The 20,577-nt window shown below is 47.4% G+C and overlaps 1 protein-coding gene across 2 annotated transcripts in view; it reads right to left on the reverse strand.

Annotated features, from left to right (window-relative positions):
• The window catches only part of Dscam (DS cell adhesion molecule), a 655,493-nt gene that overhangs the window by 66,711 nt on the left and 568,205 nt on the right, over positions 1 to 20,577 (reverse strand). For both annotated transcript variants that reach the window (XM_048803693.1, XM_048803694.1), the window contains exon 20: positions 13,621 to 13,754. In XM_048803693.1, coding sequence (XP_048659650.1) covers positions 13,621 to 13,754 — 134 coding nt within the window. The remainder of the gene's footprint in view (positions 1 to 13,620; positions 13,755 to 20,577) is intronic.

A 20,577-nucleotide genomic window follows, 5' to 3' on the forward strand; every position in this document is an offset into this window, starting at 1 on the left:
ATCGTGTTATAGCTGTGTCGTAACTCCACTGTGTTCAAAATGAAGATCTAAATGATATAAAAATACAGAAATACTCAGGTCAAACTTGAGATGAAATTATAAAGTGTGAGATAGAAAAAACTGTGGAATAGATTGTCTGCCAATTAGATATTGAAGGAAGAACAGATTGAAGATGTACTAATGGATGACAGACAGAAGAGAGATGAAAAGTCAGCCGTCTGTCAACAGTGGAAGGCTGACCAACAACCTGACACTCAGGTGGACTTCCCAGAGTCCCCAAAGACAAGGACCGAGGGCAGAGAGACTGAGGAATTTATCGAGGAAGCAATGGCTAGGCCATTTCCAAATTCCGTAGAAATTATAAACCCACAGAGCCAAGAATCTCAATGAACCCAGCCTCAAAAATACTAAGAAAAGTCCTCCAAGGCACACCATCATAGGTTGCTGGAGACTGGAAATGGAGAGACGATCTCATAAGCAGCCAGAGGAGAGACATATATTTGGGGGAATGATAAATTATTCAAATAAATGATAAATTAATGTAAATTGATTTTACAATTTTACAAAGCTTATGACAGACAAATTATGTCAATTGTAGATAAGGATGAGGGCAGATTTCATTTCAAAAACAATCCAAGTAAGAAGAAAATGGAACAAAATCTTCAAAGTACCAAAAGGAAAGCAAAACTCAACTTTGGATTCAATAGTCAACACACATGTTTCAAGATGAAAACAAAAGAAAAATGTTTTCAGAGACACAAGAAGCTGAATGGATTCCTCACTCACACCAAAGGAAATGTTCAAGCAAGTCATTCATGCAGAAAAAAAATGCTGACAGGTAGAAACAGGAATGTACACAAGTATGAGCACCAAACGCTACAAGGACTTCCTTGCCCCTTGGTAGCTGTGAAATAAACCCTGAGCATCTCAGTAGGCTGCATACGTCACACCAGCTTTGCAATCAAGCAGAGAATTCAAGTCAGCTCTGTCTTGTGATAGTTTGCCTTGTTTCCTGGCAAACCAGGAACACTGCATGCGCTTGTCTCGTGGGACGTTCTGAGGTTTTCTTGTTAGCAGAGTCATTTTACAAAGCTTATGACAGACAAATTATATCAGTTGCTCTCATTGAACATTTAGCATCGATGAAGCATGAAAAGATATTTACAAAATAAAAGATCTTCTGTAGAGAATGTGTAGCTCTTAGTTAAAACTCAATATGTATCTTGGCTATGAGGTATGAACCATCTTTTATTACCTCCAAAATATCTATTTTATTTGTATTTTTGCCAGAAACATGAAGCTTGGCTGAAATCAACAACAAAACGATATTTTCTTAAGCAACCTTGTTTGCTTCGCCATTGATGTAGAACACCACCCAAGAGCTAAGGAAAAATGTCGACTGAAGGAAACTTCCTCCAGATGGAGTGGAAAGAAGAGGAACTGCTCAGTGGCTCCTGAGGGTTCCTTGGGAAAGCCAGCTACACTGACGTTTCCACTCTTTGACACCACTGTATATTCCCCTGATATCTGCCACAGTGAGGCACCATTTCCTTGCCTCAGCAGGAGGGCAAACAAAAAGTTGCCAACTGAATGATTCAGACAGTGAAGAGTTGGTTCCTTTTCTTTGTGTCTCTGTAACTTGACTTCTCCTGTGGTGCTGAAGTTTTGGCAATGGCCTTAAAGGTGACAACATCCCCCCAAATGCCTGTACCTTCTCTCCAACAAAAGATATGAAGCCGCCGATGCAGGACGTGATGGTTTCGCTCTTTTCCAGTCATCCAACCCCAAAGAGGCTGAGTCTGGAGTAGGATTTTCTGCTGAGAACTGGCTGTGTGCCCTCCTGCCTCGGATGGGAGGGGCTAGAGCTCCATGGAAGCCCCTGGAACTTGGCATCTGATGGACATGGAGCTGGGGGAGTGCGTCACACCTGGAGGTGGAGGCTGGCCCCAGGGACAGGGTAGGTCTCTTCTCCCTGGGGAGGAGGCTGTGTGGAGCCTCCTTCAGAGGTCAGTGGGGTTAAGGAGGGAGGGAGGCTGGGGGTCTTGGGAGAACGCCTGGGGATAGGAAATGTCTCCATTACAGCAATGTCCCACACATTACAGAACATTAATTTAAACAGGATCTCATAGAGACGGATGGTGATGATTCAACTACTGTTAGCCTTTTAAGAGGAAGCACAAGTAAGGAAGAAGGGAAAAGATGGAATTGGAAAAATTAATCAGAAGCTCATTTGGGGTAGTGAAGCAAATCTTTATGATTAAATCCTTAATGCTCAGCCAGAATATTCTGAGAAAGAGGGGCAGAGGACTGCCTCCTTATGAAACATTGTCCTTGACATTTTAATCTGAGTTATCAAAGCAGTGCCTATGATTACGTTTTGTTAATTTTTTTATTATCAGATACCAGCTGTTGCCACCCGACAGTCTGACGGTGTGTGAGCAAGCAGGTGTGCTAATTTCCACGAGCATTTTCGGCAGAGGCTCTCTACTCCCAGTACGGGGAAGTTCCATGAGCAGGGGTTGACCTGACTTCTGGACTTCTCCTGAGACATCAGCGTAAAGCTGCATCAAAGACTTTGAAGAGCCAAGGGAGGGGGGTGGAAAGGAGCCTAGGGGAGCCTCACTGACAGGCGACAGGAGGAAACACAGAGGCTGTGCCCCGGGTGACGCAGGGTGCAGGGCTGGGGGTTAGTGCTCCTGATGTGGCGGTGGGGGAAACTCGTGTGGAGGTGAGAAATGGAGGCCTCGGGATTCATATTGAAATATCCAAGTATCGACTTTCTCCTGGTAGATCTATAGCCATCAGTGCTCACCCTCAGAGTCAAGATGTGGCAGTTGGAGATTTGATGGGCCTAAAGCATGCCCAAGTCTTAACCCAACCATGCTAACTGGGCTGGACGTCGGTCCTGACCGTGAAGGTCCAGAGGCAGGAACATCCTAGAAGCTCTGGGCCCAGGCCCCTGACTCCAGAGTTAGGGGCCTGGGCCTGGGGACTTCTGCCTGAGCTCACTTCTGGTTCTGGTGGATCTAGCAACATGGCGTAAGTGGGAAGTTGTGGCTGGAGGTTGCTGATTCCTCTGCCGTTGTCTTAAATTCTGTTAGCTGTCTGAAGAAAAGACTGTCTGCTTTTTTCTCATTGAAAAGGTGCTTAAATATCTTGACTCCATCAGAGTCCAAAATTGAGCCCATTTATTATGCATCACCCCCCAGTTGAAACAGCTCTACGTGGCAGCCACAGGACTTATTTATGGGTCTATACAAGAGGACGGTGGGATGAGAAGAGTGGAGACCTTCACTGATGTCATGCAACAGACCGTCCACAGCGCTGTGCTGTTAGGGGTGGCCTGGGATTCTATCTGAGGATGCACGCTCAAGAGTTAAAACAAATGATCACAGATGTTGTACCTAGGAGGGCGACGATCATTTCCCTGGGGGAGTGGTGGGGTGTTGTGCGGATACCATTGAACTGGAGTGTGGGGCCGTGGGTGAGGAGAGACGATAATTACCAGACGCCAAGGAAGCTACAAACTGGCTGACCACTGTTCTCTCCTTTGGGCCGTGGTAATAAAATCCATGAAAAGACTCTGAACAACAGGCCTAAGAATGGTAAGAATTCATAAATCATCACTGAGTTTGGACTCATGTCATTTACTGAGTTCAGAGTCTTCATGTAGATTACAAGGTAAGTTCTTGTCCCCAGGGATCGAGAATGATCATGAGTTGGCAAAGGGAAGGTTAATTAAAAATGAGGCATGATAGGATTCTGAGCAATCCCAACCAGAATCCAGAAATAAAATCATTTGAATTCCCTTTACAAAACTGTCTCTGTCACAGTTGGAGATGGATTAATATTTGCAAGATGTCTAGGAAAATAAATGGAAACTTCATGTATTTGATTTAAAAATATATTTATAGCAAAGTTTTACAAGACTTCTGACGTGTTTGCCTCCCCCGAATTGTACACAGTGGAAAACGCAGCCATTGGCATAAATCTTGTGACAGCCAAGCCAGGCTGCTCGCACTCAAGCCCGGGACCTTCTGAGTTATGCCTCAGGTCTGCTGGGAGGAGGAGGTTTCTAAGGAGCTCCTCAGTCTGTCTATTGTAGAGGGCAAGGGTTCCCGGGAGGGTCACCTAGTGCTTCCATGTCCCCATGAGAACCCTGGAATAACTCACCCCAGACCTGTCTTCATCCACAGTTCATTTTTCCTTTGGATGTTGATGTGATTTTTTCCCCTTTCATATTTAAGAAGTATTTCACCAGTAAGATAAAATTAGCCACAATGAGCCACTTCAAATGATTTCTATAAAACTAGGTGTTTACCCAACAGTTGTTGAATCCATCTCCAAATCCCTCACGTTTATTTAGCTTAATGGATGAACTGTAAAGCCTTCTCTAATCCCCTCCATCAGGGGCCACATCTGCCCTTTGTTCACGGGTCTTTTCAGGCCCTGGATTATTCCTTTGTGGGTTAGGTCTTGCAGTCTCTCTCCCTGCTGGGCTCCAGGGTCTCAGAGCGAGGACCGCCTCTGTCCTGCCTCTCCTAAGCCCCCAGCTCTATGCTGAGTCCACGCCTCCCAACCAGGGGCTGGAATGAGTACAGAGTGCTTTATGTATTAGGCGAGTTTAGTGATGACCCAAGAATGATCAGAGTGCAAAAGAGAAAAGAGGTGTAGCAATGACTTTGAAGTCGGGGGCTTCAAGTGATCCAGCCTGTCTGACTGATATAAAAATAATCCCACTTTGAAAAAATTTCAATTAACTTTTTAATGAGAAACTAATTCTATCAAAGAAGCAGGGTGCTTTAAAAAGCTTTGATATCTAATTATTAACACACACACTTTAACAATCTTGAAAGCTCTGATTTTGTAGGTAGAATGTTCACGGCAGAGATAGAGAAGAAAACGTCTCCCCCAAAGCAAAATAAACAAAACAGAGAGCTCTTTTAATTACAGAGAAACTGAACTCTCGGAACACACAAAAAAATCTTACTTTGTGTCGGTGGAATGGCCTGGATTCCATTAAGAAGGAGCAGTGAGCTGAGTCAACTTCAGAGTTTTAAAAGTTCCTATGTATAATTCATTTTGATCTGATTTCCATGTTATTTCATTGTTCTCATCTCTAAAAGACAATAGACGATGTTATGGCATAAGGATCTCTGAAGGCAGAGGCTGGCAGGCAGCATCTGGAAAGGCCAGGGTATTAAAGCTCCTTACTTGATGCCATCGAGTTCCAGTGGCTTCCTCGGCACTTTGCTGAGGTGATGGCAGCGGCCGCTGTGGATGTCATTGCTGGCCACTTACTAAAAGCCTTTCAAACGCCATACATTTTATTTGTTGGCTTTTCAAATATATGTACAAAAAATTGCTATCATGTTTTGCAAGTGAATTAAAGTTGGTATTCAGAAAGGTACAAAGGAAACTGGTTTCTGGATGTTGAGGATTGAGGATGCTGTCTCATCAGCCAACCACACTGCAGCTTCCCAGGGTCCCAGGCACTTGAGCCCAACCTGACCTCCCTCGCTATGACTCTGCCACATCCCCTCACCATCGTCCCTACTATTGCCACCCTAACTACCTGTCAAAGTGCATTATTAATTCAACCTGACGGCGGGCGGTCACCTATCTGAAAAATTCTGCAGGAAAGAACAGATTTAGTGACATGTAACTTCTCACATAGAAGAAAGAAATTGGTGAAAAAGAGTATTTTTTAGGAATAAAAGTAATGTATTCACAATAGAAAGTATGGGGAAAAATAGCTATTTCCATTACTTTTAATTGAAAGTGATTTGGAGCCAATTTAATTCCTTAAACAGTACAACATGTTTGGGTCAGGCCAAGTCAAAATGATAACATGTTTTCAAAGCCAGAGTCCTTCAAAGGCTCCAGAAGATAGTTGATTGAAAGGGAATTGTTTTGCAAAACCATGGGGATGGTAAAAAGGTCAGAGGTTGCCAGAAATTGGGAGGGACGGAGGGAGGGATAAACAGGGGAGCCCAGAGGATGGGGGGAGGGAAACTATTCTGTGGGATCCTACAGTGGTGAGTACTTGCCACTGTACATCTGGACAAACCATAGGCTGTCCAAGACCAAGAGAACCCTGATGTGGGTGGTAATGATGTCAGTGTAGTTTCATCAATGGTAACAAATGGACCCCCAGTAAGCCTTGGCAAGGGGATGTGGAGGAGGCTGGGAGAGATGTGAAATCTCCACATCTTCTGCTCTATCTTGCTGTGAGTCTACAACTGTGCTAAAAAAATAAAGTCTACTCCCTTTTTTAAAAGGGTATTTTAGTCTGAGGATGCTCAGGAAGCTTTTGGCAGCAATGGAGAAGTACGTTTCAGGGTGGCATATGCTGGCTGTCTAGGACGAATGGATGTCAGCTCAAAGCCAGAATTCTTGTTGGAAGATTATCTGCCCAGTTGGGCGAGCAATCTTGTAAGACTGTGCTTCAGAAGAGACTTAACAGGGAGTGATGACATGCAGAAATTCCATCTGAATATATGCTTTATTCTCCCTGGGTCTGTAAATCACAATATTGAGCTCAGGATTTCAAAGGCTGAAGTGTGGCCTTCCCTATGGTACAGGTCACCTGTGTCTCGACCAAGTGTAGCAACTTTACATGAAGCCCAGTGAAATCAAAGACTCCTGGTGATAACCTAAAAAGAGAATTAAATACAGACAAGACTGAGCGGCGATTGTCTGGTTTAGTAAGGACAGGTTAAAGTGAAAGAAAACTATTTTTAAAGAGTGAGCTTTTGAGATATAACACAGACTTCCTCTCTAGTCTCCCTAAGAATAGAAGTTGAATAAAGAGGTGCGAATTGCATGATGAAAATTTTTAAAGATGATGGAGAATCATTATATTAGAGATGGCCATTAAATACAGAGGTATATCCAAGGGGTCTTCAAGAATAAATGTCCCAAGAGTTTTTCTAAACCAGCATAAATTTTGTATCTTGGATGCTTAGATGTATCCTTGCCCCAGTGAAATGTCCTGGGTTTCTTGCAGCTGTGTGATTCTGTGACAAGATGCAGGGTCTAGCATAAGGTAGGGTGGATCATCAGAGCCCAGAGAGCCTGGCACGTACTTGTCATGCAAAAAGCTCAACAAAAGTCTTATGAACTTGATGAACTGGATACATGCAAATGGAACACGATGCGCTATTCTTAGGCCAACTTGAGGATCTCTGTAACTTCCTGATTTATTGTTAGAGAACAGAGAGACCCTCCATTGGGTCACTCAGGTAGAGCTATAGAAGAATGCTCTCCGCATCAGTGACTGAAGAGCACGGGTATTAGCTATGAATCCTCATGAGACAGGGAGCCTCCCCAGGTGGCCACACACTTTCCCAGAAAGCAGGGGCTTCCCTATGCGAGGAGCCTCCCCTGGATGACGCAGTAGCATCCCTAACATCTAACTCACTGCGCCATTTGCTGAATGTCCATTTCAGGATAGCACCAGGGTTCTCCAAGGCACTACAGTGACTAACTGTATCCGTGAAGAAACTGACAAGCCACGAGGAGGCCAAGCCACGCCCATGTGCGGCAGGGCAAGAGGTTGGGTCATGTGAGTCAGTGCTGGGGAGTCCTGGGGCAGGACAGAGCTGGCTTCCAGGGGAAGACATGGGCCTTCATGAGGGAGGCTAGGCTCAGAGTGTGGCCGCTGTGAGTGGCTGACCGTGGTGCTGAGCTGCGTGACCCAGGCCAGCCTGCACTGTCCCCATTTCAGTCTCAGTAAAACAAAGATGCCAATAACAGCATCTCCTGCATCAGGCAGGCATTAGGATTAACCGACGTGAAACAGTATTTTAAAAAATGTGGGTCACTGAAGCATTTAGTGGGACACGACAATCAATTAAAAAATAGAATACAGTAGAAAAAATTCAGCAGAACAGAAAATATCAGTGGGCATTACATGCAGTAAGTGTAGGCGCTGTTCCCATAGCTTCTGGTGTGTGTGTGTGTGTGTGTGTGTGTGCGCGCGCTGCATTGTGATTGCAACACACATTTCCCTGTGGGTCCTGATAACATGAGCTTGAACACCACAGGTAGGAAGCCTGGGGGCTGGGTCCAGGCAGTGCTCAAACCCGGCGGAGTGAAAATACAGCGCCCAGGCCGAGGCTTCAGGAAAGAGCATTTATGTGGGAGGATGAGGGGGTCGGCGGGGGGGAACCAGCGAGCACAGGTGCACACACACGTGGGCTCCCACGCAGGACCTGCCTGGGGCGTGGGGGGCCTTAGCAAAGGGGTGGGAGGGCTAGTCGAGCTTGAGGCTGGTGGGAGTTGTGGGCCACGTTGAAGGTTCTGGATGCTTTTAACTGGAAAATGAGCAGTCATTAGGACATTCGCACCAGGGGATGGCCAGTGGGATTCAGAGCTGGGGGACACTGGGCAGTGTCATGTACGGTGGGCTGGAGTGGAGAGTGGACGCCTGTGCCTAAGTTTTGGCTCCCCAGAGAGCACCTGAGCCAAGATCCAGGAGTGGACATGGGAGGCAAGGAGGGCAATGAGAGAGGGCGTGAGACGGCAGGCCACTCTGCAGATTCGCCTCCTCTGGTCAGATCCCCTTTCCTGCCCCAGATCCATCACTTAATTCTCTTGCGAGCCAGACTGTGCACATGTCCCAGGAAACCACCTCGGTCCCTGTTGTTTGAGTAACCCTCTCGCCTGTGCTTCTACCAAGTTCCACAGGGAGGTGACCTCCACTGGCTCCCTAGAGCTTCTGGACACATGCTCAGACTGCTGCTGGCTCCCTTGGGGTAGGGTGAGGCTGCGGGAAGAATTCTGGCCATCAATTTCTGCTGGAGCATTTAGTGCCCCTGCCAGCCTCGCTGGACGTTTCTTTCCCTCTCTGTAAAACCTGCATCAGGCCCTGGACCGAAGATAACAAGACGCTGAGCGTCCACCAACAAACCATGGCCATGGGTGTGAGAGAGAAGTCAAGCTGTTGGTTGGCACATGTCCCTGAGACCTTGGCTTGTTTGCAGGTAGCTTCTCTTGATGGCACCCTTGGATCCCAGCACAGGGTTGGTGCAAGGTTGTGCTCAATGATATTGTTGTGCAAATGAATAAGTGATTTGGTAATCCGTAAGGCAATGAGTGACATGAAGAAGAATCATCGTCAACGGTCACTGCAGGATGCTAATTAGAAGACAGAATGTGGTTGGATCATTGGCTGATAGAGGGAACAGGAAGGGAAGGGGGCAAGAATGAGTTTAGTGCTGGGCCCTTTGGATATGAAGTCCTGCTGGGCTTTCCACGAGGACTTATGTGGCAGGAAGTTGGAAATGTGGGACCAATTGGTTCACTACATACACAGAGTAAGAGATGAGGAGTTTGAACTCTGTAACATCAGATGACAGTTACACTGCAAGAAGAGATCCCCTGCGACGTGAAGGTAGGAACGGATACGAAGAGGGAGTAAGAAAGAGCATTAGAAGATGCACCCTCAAAGGAGGGGACGGAAAAGGAGGAGCCATAAAGGAGAAGGACAGAGGATATGGAGGCCAAGAGGAGGGCTTCTGGAGGCAGACAGTGCCGCAGTCTGGCTGGGCACAAATCACGAGCCACTCCAGCAGGAACAAACTTTATTTCTGAACTCCACCAGCACACTCCACACACGCTCCCCGGGAACTCTCCCCAATGCCATTCGGCTCCTCCAGGAACCACCAACTGGAAATCCCTCCTCCGGCACTTCCCCAACCAATGTGAACTCTTCAGGAATCCCCGCGTGAGCTCAACCAGAACTCAACGGGAACTCCGCGAGAATTCAAAAGTCATCATCTTAATGGCTTGCTGGCGTCACCTCTCAACCACTACTTCTGGCAAAAATGCCATGCGTCATCCCCACTCGGCTCTGGCCCTCAACATCTCCCCCCTTCTGTTTAATGAAACACCAAGCATGTGGCTTAGGGACCGTGCCTGGTAGGCTGTCCAATACTACAAGACAGCTGAACACTGACATCGGATACTAAAAGGGAACAGGGACAGCAGTGGGAAGAGGTGGTGGGGGTTTTACAGATGGGAGGTCCACGGCGACTTCTGAGGGAATGAACGAACATAAAGATAGACGGGCGGTCAGGTCAGCCGCCTCTTGCTTGGTTCCACATGTGGGTCCTCTGCAGCCCACCCTTGCCCTCAGCAGTACCGGGGCTTTCTTAAGCGCCATCTTGGGAGGGTTGGGAGGCCGACCCACCTGCACCTGGGGTTAAAGCTGCGGGACTTGGTGTGAGGTACTTCCCCTGCTTCCTAGAAGGCTGCTCAGTGACGGTGGGGGCCATGCTGAGAGGAGTTCAGCTGCCCAAGGGGTTCTGGGTAAGAATAGTGCTGGTGTATTCTCGTCTGCCCCTCGGCAACACTTATTGAGCACCTGCTGTGTGCAGGCATTGGTGGCAACTAGCATCATTGGTATGGATCACAATTCATTGGTATAATTTTTTATGATTTTTAATGTTTATTCTTCATGAATGAAAAGTTTCTCTTAACTCAATTTCTAAGTTCTATGTAAGTAAATTTGGCATTGTGAAGGAGGCAGCTTCTAGTTCCTGGTACCTGTTTAATATGCACAACTTTTCACAGACTGCTTTTATGTAGGGTGAAGCCCCAGAAAGGAAATATAGCTTAGTTGCTTTCTACCTGGGACCTTGAAAAGTTATTTTACTTCTTTAGATTTTCATTAGTAATCATAGTTTGTGAACGAGTAACTCAAAACATGATATGTTGAAATTAATGGCCAGAATCCACAAACAACATGGATGATATTCTGAAGCAGATGAACTTTGTGATTTCCTGTTTTAGTGCCTGGTCGAGAGGCAGCGGTCTCACTGTTTGCTGGACTTCAAGGTGAGAGGAATGAATGTTTTCACATAACAGGTAAATGAACCAGGTAAATGTAACTTGTCTGGCCGCATGCAGAGTTTCAAATCCTAATATCTTTTACCAGTATGAACTGAGAATACCATGAAATAAATGTCTATTATTAGACAACATATTTTACATATTAGAGCAGAAAGTCTTAACGAGGTCCTTTTTCAAGGAAAAGAGATGAATTGGTAATCTTACAAGAAAATTAACAGCAGTGAGGAGGTTCGCTGAGGGACTCTTAAAAGAAGATCAAATTACAGGGCATCTTGTGTCCTGATTTACCCTCCCATGTTCTACATTCAACTATGAAATCATTTCAAAGCAAAAAAAAAAATTTAAAAAAATCATATTACGGACAAGGAAAAGTGCAGAGCTGGTGCTGCCCCCTGGTGTTCATTCTGACACATAGCTGGAAATGCACAAACTTCAAACAATTTGACAGTCTTTTGATTTCTGGCTTAAAATTGACTCACATAAATTAAAGCTGGAAAAACAACGACAAAACCCTACCTTTCCAGTAATTTGTAGCTTCTCATTAATTCCATATTAAAACAGTAATGTATGGAATATATAAGTATTCACTATCTGAAATGTATTAATTCTTTCTGATCTTGACCTGTAAAGGTATTTTATTGAAAAAAAATTGGGTCTCAAATGAGGTTTGAAGTAGAGTAACTGTAATGTAGCTGTGGAGACTGAGTAAAACTGATGTGAGTTCACTTCACTCTACTGAGTATTGAGGACAGAACTGGTTTCTGGGAGGTTCTCACAAAACTTAATCGATGACGCTGCCCAGAAGCCCACGGGTACCTAGTGACCAGCTTGTGCCTACATCTGTAGTGCTTTTCAATACAGCCAAAAGGCGGAGCAGAGATGCCCTCAGAGTGGTTGCAAAATGTCAAGCAGGTGAGAGATTCAGTTATTTCCCACCTTTTCTGGTTGATTCGATCCCATTTCTCTTACTCTGGTAAGGTCTCACTGAGAGGGTCCTGGCGGGTCCAATTTTGTGTTCTGTGAAGAACGAGAGAGGGTCCCTGGGAAAATCACTCCCCCCACATCATACAGACTCCTTGGTTACATTTTGGGAATCGATACTTGGCTCTTTGCTTTGCTGTGTGTACTTCTCAGGCTGGAGGATACAGCCTGCTGTGACCCACTGCCTCCCTCCAGCCAGGGCATCTGTCCTGTACACACCCCTCACTAAGATCCAGCTCCAATTACCAGGTTCACACTTTTAGTTTGAAAACAAAGATCACTTTGGAAGGACAGAATGACAGTAATCTGGTGGCATTCCAGTGCCCTGCTAATTCGCTTCTAGCTTTGGAAGTCAAGATAGCAGAGATGAGACTTACAGGAGATAGATTAATGGCTCTGTGAATGAATGAATGAATGAATGAATGAATGAATGAATGAATGAATGAATGAAAATAAGCTCAAGTGGAAAGTGAGCCTCTTCAGCAACGACTATGTCTCTTTGGTAGCTATGGGGACACATGGGGCCACCGAGGAAATCAGAAGCTATGCTGGGGGTCCTCAGACACTGGCTACCCTGAGCAGAGGACAGGACTGCAGGCACTTGCTCCTGGAGGAGTCTGCTGCTCTGCACCCTGGGCTTGGTGACAGCTCATGGGCATATTTGAGGACAAACAGGGAACTTACAAAAATGTTCTGGAGCCCAACTCTTTGCGTTTAAATCTGTACTTTGGAGGCAGAGGTGCTGCCGCTGACACATGTCAGCGAAGGCACAATGTGACTTTTCTCAGCAGAGACCTGGAGCTGGGTGGGCCACACACAGGCCCTCCCCAGCTGCCCTGCACCAGCCTCAGGGCGCTACAGGCTCTGGACTTGGGAAACGCGTCACTTTAGTTAAAGTTAATGAATTAGTTTGAGAAGACTGCACGGCCTGACAGAAGCAGGGAATTCTGACACTGCTCCAACGTGAACCCTGAGGACATCGCTCTCACAGAAATAAGAGCCAGTCGGAAAGAACAAGCGCTGTGTGATCCTCTTCACCTGAGGTCCCTGGGTCAAACTCAGAGACAGGAAGTAGACGGGCAGCTGGGCACCCTGTGGGGGCGGGGACTAGCTGAGGAGTGTCAAGCTTCACCTTGGGAAGATGAAAAGTTCTGGGCCAGGGATGGGGGCACAATATTAGTGTCCTCAGTGCCTCCATCTGTGCACAATTAGAAATGGTTACAGTGGTAACATTACGTGATATATATTTTACCGCAATAGAAACAAAAGGAGTTCCTGCCTTCACTCCACAAATGCTCAGCAAGCACTCCACCTGCGACCTACTAAGCCAGGAGCCGGAGACCCACAGAGGGAGTGTCCAGAGCCCACTCCTCTGTTCTCTTTTCTTGGCAACTTCTTTCTTTGGTAAGTTTTCATACGTGGTCTCAGAAACCGTTCCGCTTTATCATCGGGACCACAGTGACAACGGTAATGATAACAAATCATTTTGGTATCATGGTGTCCATGTTGTCCACTGATGGTCAATTAAGGCGCAGTCGAGGCCCCTGGCTCTGGATTTGAAGAGCTGCTGGCCGTGCCATGGGGACTCACCCAATAAACATGACTCTCACAGCCACGTCCCTCATCATGTTGCAGGAGTGTGTTCAAATGAGGTCTAAAAGACTTCCCTGTGTATGTGCAGACAATCGGGGACAAATACAACCACCACAAAGACCCAAGTAGGCGGGCAACGAAGCAAACTGCCCAGAACAGCCGCAGGGCACCTGGTGAGCACCGACTTACTGTGGGGTAGGGGTGTGAGCAGAACACAGTGTACTTCCGGATGATGCCGTTCAGCTTGAGAGGGGGGAGCCAGGACACGAAGACCATGGAGGCCGAGGCCGCAGCTGCCTTCACGCCTGCAGGAGGACCTGGAACTGGAAAAGGCCAAGGCTCAGTCACAAGATGGAGCCGCACAGGCGCGTCGGCCTCGCCCCACAGGACCCCCTGCAGCTGGGCCCGCCCCTCCCACTCAGCTCTAGGAGGGGTCCTGGTTCTAGGGTTCCCCCAGGACACAACAGAGCCACGTGCATATGCTGAGGTCCTAACCCCAATTGCCTCAGAAAAGCCACCTTATTGGAGACAGGACTTTTAAAGGGGCAGATGAGCTAAAATGGGGCCATTAGGTGGGCCCTGCCTCAATATGTTAAAAGAGCAAGTTGGACACAGGCGAACGCGTGCCCATTAGGAAGATGCTTTCAAGGGACACAGGGAAAGGAGGCCACCTGCAGCCCAGGGGACAGCCCTGGAGCCCTCACAGCCCTCAGGGCATCCAACTGTGGCCACACCTTGGTCTTGGGTTTCTGGTCTCCAGAAATGTGAGGCCATTTCATGGCGGCCTATGAACTAACAGCCGCGGGTCTAGTTCCTGCTCTCCTGGAGAGACTTTTTTCTCCATTTTGGTCCCCGTGATCTCCCATCGCTGAAGAGCTGGAGGGGTTAGCTTCTGTCACTCTTGTTCCTTCTAAAGTTTGTGACTTTGAGGAGGCAAGGATGGGTGTCTGCCTCTGTGGCAGAGAGGCATGAAGGTGAATGGCCTTGGTCACCAGCGGCCACTCTTGCTTGCCCAGAACCTGCTGTGGCTCCTTTGTACCCAGAGAGGGACGGCAATGTGGCCCACGGGAGTGTCTTCTGGTCAAGGGGTGGCGGTATGTATGTATGTACAGCAAACTTCCTTCCACAAACCACTCAAGAAGGCAGAAATGGCAGCCATGCTGTGCAGCCCGGGCGGGGCAGAGGCTGACTGCACACCCTCCCTGTCCTCGTCCTCGGTCTCCAGGCTGAGAGGCAGGACGGTGGGAGGGCAAGGCCCAGCAGAAGGGAAGGAACACAGGCACCTCTGTGGCGGGGGCCTCAAGGCTGAGGCCTAACTGTCCATGGGCGATGGCTCCCGCCCAAGGGAGGCCTTGAAATTCAAGCCAGCAAGTCCCTGGTGAGCCCTGGAGGATCCCTGAGTCTCTCCTTCTCCGAGGACAGCGGAACTGCTCAGGGGATATTTTGGGAGTCGAATGTGGTTCTCATCATTGTCACATTCACTCTTCTGAGTCTCAACAAAATAACCAGTGGCTCTGGGGAGAACCAGCTTGGGCTGGACGTGGTCACCCTTTGGAAACAGAAGGCCTCCATGTCAGTTCTTGGCCAGTCCTGTGGGCAGTGAAGTAGACGAGGGAGCTCCAGGGAGCGATGGCTCCTGGAACATCTCCATTGTCCTGGGCACCTGCCCTTGGGCTTCCCCCAGGTGAGGGGTCACCTAGACTTCCACAGGCTGGCTCAGAGCCCCAGGACTCCTATGCACACCCAGGGAAGAGGGCGCTTGTGACTTTTTCATCCTCACAGACACCCCGGATTAGCAACACTGTGGCCATGTCCCCCTTGCTGGGCACTCCCAGCAGCCTGTGTCTCTCCAGGAGCCCAGGTGCTACCTGCTCATTTCCAAGCTATGTGTGACCACTGTTTCTGTCACACGAGGCTGTGTGTTAATTACTGTGTAAACCAGTGAAATATGAGAGCAAAAGAAAGATGTTTCCATGGCCATTGAAGGTCTTCCTCTGGAGATGCTTCTTTAAGTGTGAATTAGGAAGGAGGGAGGGGTTCCTCTCATTAAAAAAAATCAAGGCAGAATCTTTTATTATCAAACATTTTGGTAGACGACATTTTGGAAATCTTTTTATCATTATTATTATTTTTTAAACATGAAGGTCTAGGAAACCTACTTGATCTACATCTCATTATTCCTGGCCTCAGGAGTTCATGAATTTCTGACTCCAAGGTTACTTGGTTGAAATAAAGGGTGCAGCCTCCAGAGAATTCTGTCTTCTAGCGTCTCCCAGTTGGCCAGGCCAGGCCTCCCCCACTGAGCTGCCATTGCTGTTTTAGCTCATCACTGCCTTTCGCAGCTCCGTGAGGATCTCGTGGGGGCCTCAGGTGGACCGTACCACACTGGGCTGAGCACCTTCTCTCCCAAGCTGGCTCGTTCCCACCTTCATTGCAGAAGATGTCCCGGATGTCCTCTCAGTCAGAGGAGCCAGAGCCTAGAATTCTCTTCCTCTCCTGAGTGGCTGTGTTGAGTTCCTGCAGCTCTTTACAACTCCATGGAGACATGGCAGGCCAGTGGCTGGGCTCCTTCCTGGCTGGGGGTGTTCTCTAATACTGGTCCTTGAAAGTGTCCTCCTCCAGGCCCTGGGTGGACGGTGATCTAGGGCCATGGGATCCCTCTCTGGAACTTTCTCCTGCCCTCTACATTTTCCCTGAAAACGTACTCATCTCTCATGTTCTTCTAATGTCCTCCAGGGAGCCCTCCCTGACCAGCAGGCCAGACGTCAGGGTCCCATGTCCCCTCTAGACTCTTCTCTACTGCACTGTCACAGCCCACTCAGGAGTGATGAGCCAGTGCTGCCTCAGCCTGCTCTGTCTCTAGGACCTGGACCAGTATCCAGATCTGGACTAGATCCTCAATGCATATTCTCTGAAGAGTGGGAAAATGATTTCATGAGCTACAACGTGACAGGCAGAATTCTAAGGTGGTCACCATCCTGCTCAGCACATATCTGCTCAGCCCCTGCCCCAGAGCATGGGTGGTAATTCTGACCACAATGGCTGGATCACGCCCATGACCCAGTCACCTTATATGGCAAAGGTGACGGTGTTTGAAGATATATGATAAAAAGTCCGTTTCCTGGGTGGCCTGCCCTAACCCAACAAGCCCCTTAAATGAGAGGAGGATCAAGGGGGGCCAACGGGAAAGGGGAGAAACTGCAGCATTGAGCCAGTTATGCTTGTGCATGTGTGAATGCATCGTGGTGAATTCCACTTGTGCATATCTACAAAACACCATGGTAAAAAACAATAAGTAAACAGAAGGAAGACAGTGGAAGAAGGGAGAGGGAGGCGGGAGGGAAGGTGGAAATACTGGGGATTGAAATGGAGCAAATTATATTCCATGAATACATGAATACGTCACAATGAACCCCACTATTATGTACAACTATACAGCACTAGTGAAAGCATTTAAAAAGGAAGAGGAGCCCGAGGCCAGAGAGAGAACTCAGAGAGACTTGAAGGCATGGAGACCATTCCATCACTGGCTTTGAAGAAGGAAAAGCCCCCATATAAGTGTGTTGGTGTGGGGAGCTTGTGATGGGTGGAGAATCCCCTGCGGGATATACAGGTCTGTCATATTGATGCAGTACTTTCGAGTGCACAGGACACTGTCCCACAGGCTACAGGGTTAGTGACCCTGGAGTCCTAAGCAGTGTTGACAGGCAGGCCTTCCCACTGGGCCAATGCCTTCATTGTCAGCTGAGGGCAGCACTGATGCAGGTGTGTAAGCGCATACACACACACCCCATCCGGAAGGTATACTGAGACCCATTCACACAGGCACTTACAGCTCGAGGTGTGGGGTGGCCAGAGCACCCAAGGCATCCTGTGTCTATGTCTCTCTCCTCTAAGCTCCATGTTCAGATGTCCCACCAACGAGACTGTAAATCGAAGGTAGGGGGAGCAAAGATCACGAATTCTACCTACAGCCGGCCTTCTCCCCCACAGCACCTCATGCAGCCATGTGCGTTAGCAATATGCTCAGCAAATATTGGAACTTGAGCACAACCATCTCTATTTGTACATATGTAATGTTTACTTCTGCATAAAGAGATCAAGGCTGAAACTAGCTGATGCCTGCAGAATGAAAGCGGCAATTGAAAATTAATGGACGATATTTTATTTGCATTCTCTTTTCCCATGGCTGTGCTTAGATTATTGTTCTTGGCAAATAAAATGATATTAGGATCTCACAGATGTTTTAGAATTCAGAATTAATTGTTTGTGCTCAAAAGTGGAAAGACACATACACAAATAATCTTCTGCATTCCTACTGCAATAATAGAGGTAAGAGTTCTCATTGACTGGTGCCCAGGAAGTGAATCTGAAATGTGATCAGAACTTGCAGACTACAAGACTATGTCCATGGTCCTGAAATTTAAAGGGTCCTAAAATTTAATGATCTGAGATGTCATTCTTTGGCCTGACAATATGACCGCAGACCTGAGAATGTGTCTATAAGTCCAAGAATCTTTAGATAAAGATTGAGAAACTATTAAAAGTGCAGAAGATGAGTTCTCTAACCAGTAATTCAGTTGCAAGTCATCTTTTGCGAAAGTAAACATTTTGTCTTTACTGGTGATAAAAGTTCTCTCTTTAGGATGACCGATGACCTCTTTATACTAACCACACAACCCGAACCTTTAGGCCTCTTGAGGCTTCAGGGTTAGGGCCAAAGGTTAGGAACCATTTAAGGCATACAGGGCTCATTGGAAGTTTGTAGTTAACATAGTAATTTCTCTTTATTTGTGAAACATCAACTTATGCCTAAATAATGCCTAATGAGGAAGAAGTTAATGAACTCTGGCAATTATTTTACTGGCATTCTATCCATATTTTAATTGAAGTTGGCAGTGTAAGCCAAACTTCAAATAGATGAGACCTCCTAAGTAGAAGTGCAGGCAGGACATGTAGCATTAATTGGATTAAGTATTCCGTCTCTGATGATTAGCCTTGGTCCTTTCTTTCAATCAGACAAAAAATTACACTCACTTCTATAAACTGCTCAAACATCATTTATATCAGATATTGAGACCACAAAGGTGGCTGGCACAGTTCTTCACCTTTGGTAAATTAGTGAATTTTTCCTGGAGATGAACTCATCATTATATTAGATTTTTCCCCTCCTTCCACCCAATCTCTGCTCCACTTCTTTTTGAAAGTGCTGATTTATTCTGATTAATGTTGACACTCGGCTCTGCAGGCCACCAGCACAAGCGGAATTCTGGACCCCTCTTGGGGTATCTGGCAGCCTCAAGGCAGGGTCTCCCCGTTGCGGACATTATCATTGCTGGTTACAGACGCAGGGATGAGTTGTTCAGCCAATGAGACCTTGGGTCTTGGGGGTCAAGGTTTGAGATTAAATTCTATGATTTTAAAACTAGAGGATTTGTTAAAAATTGATCCAAAATTGTGAGCCTGTCAGAGTCATGGAGAGCCTTCGCCTCTTATTGGAACTCTGTTCCTTCTCCTGAAAGATGCCAATGTTGAAATTTGTGTTGTAGATCCATTTGCTCTTTAAATAATCCTCCCAGTGACATCTGCATTACTCCTCAGCAATGCAAAGGAACCTTCCACCCTGCTCTGAGGAAGTGGAGAGCAAGTAACCAGGATCTGGAGCAGGGCAGCCCGATGGGGTCAAGCCAGATGGCTCCTGGTGCCTGTCTTCTACACTGGGTCCACGTGGTCCAGTTGCGGCAGCTTTGTTCATGAGGACTATCTCGCCCAGAGAGGGTGAGGTGAGGTGCTCCAAGGCCCGTGGGCAGTAGGGACAGTGCTGGTCTTCACATAGCTCTTTGGCTATTATATTTTAAATCGATCTGTGGCTCTTTTCGCTCAGGGCTTAGCCTGGTGGACATCGCTCAGGATGAGTGGCCTGCTAATGGCACGGCACTGCACTGTGACTAATTTAACGTCTTTGAGCAGAACTGGCTGAGACCTGCACCTTCCTTGGAACTATTGTGTGTTGTAGAAAAACTAAGGCTGGTGAGGACTGATTTGTGAACAGACACTCTGACTTGAGAAGGGACCGAGTGGCAGTGGGAATCCTGTGTGCGAGTGGATAGATGGGGCTGACCAGGGAGCAGGGCTCTGCTTGCTGACATCAGTGCATGAGATCAGTGCACAGCGCCCAGGGGAAGTGAGCCCTCTGAGTGCCGGGAAATCAGGCCAGTGGGTAGACAGGCTGCGGAGAAGTCCCAGGCCTTGCCGCCGCACCTGGGTCTCCAGCTTTACTTCCCGGACTCGTGTGGGAGGGGGACAGGATTGAGATTCTAGCCATCAAACCTACAGATACACAGGAGGTAACACGAAATGGTAACAGCTCTCTCGCCCCCACCCTCCCACTTCCTGGGTTACCGCATCCTGAAAACAACAGGGAGGTGGGGAGCCAAGTCAGGAGGGCCCGTGGGTGTGTGGGGACCTGAGCTGGCACCATCTCTGGTGTGACTCTGTGCTGAAACGTTTCTGGACGACTCTGAAGGGCATTCACTTGACGTCAGTTGGGCCTCCTTGACTGAGCTGGAGGCAGCTGCTCTGCTGTTTATTGGAATTGAACTGCTCCTTAAATAGCTCAGAGAAGGCACCTGAGGGTCTCCCTCAGAATAATAGGAAGCCCTTTGCTGTATGGTTTGTGCAGGTTTGGGTACTGGTCACATGACCCAATCCAAATTGTGTGGAACAGCAAGAATTAATAGCCTCAAACAGAATGAACAGTGATTTAAAATTTTACCCAATCATCATGAATCCTTGTAAGAATTAAAAAAAACAAAACGTATGTGAAGCTCTTAAAGCAAGGCCTTCTAAAGCGATTTAACTAACCCAGAATACCATGACCTATGCCAGCACGCAATTTTCAAGAGGAAGGTGTGATAATCAGAGCTTACGCTGTGGTGAGAAGCCCTACAGGTAATCTAAGAGGACACAAAACAGGTGCAGAGATTCTGAGATTAAAGGTATTTTTGTTTAAAATAATACTTGGACCCCCAAAAAGCAAAACAGAAAAGAGGAGGAGGAGGAGGAGGAGGGACAGGAGGAGGGGAAGAGGAAGAAGGGGGAAAGAAAGGGGAGAGAAAGGAGAGGGAGGGAGGAGGAGGGAGGAGG

The sequence above is a fragment of the Marmota marmota genome, unplaced genomic scaffold (assembly GCF_001458135.2).
Source record: "Marmota marmota marmota unplaced genomic scaffold, marMar, whole genome shotgun sequence".
NCBI lineage: Eukaryota > Metazoa > Chordata > Mammalia > Rodentia > Sciuridae > Marmota > Marmota marmota.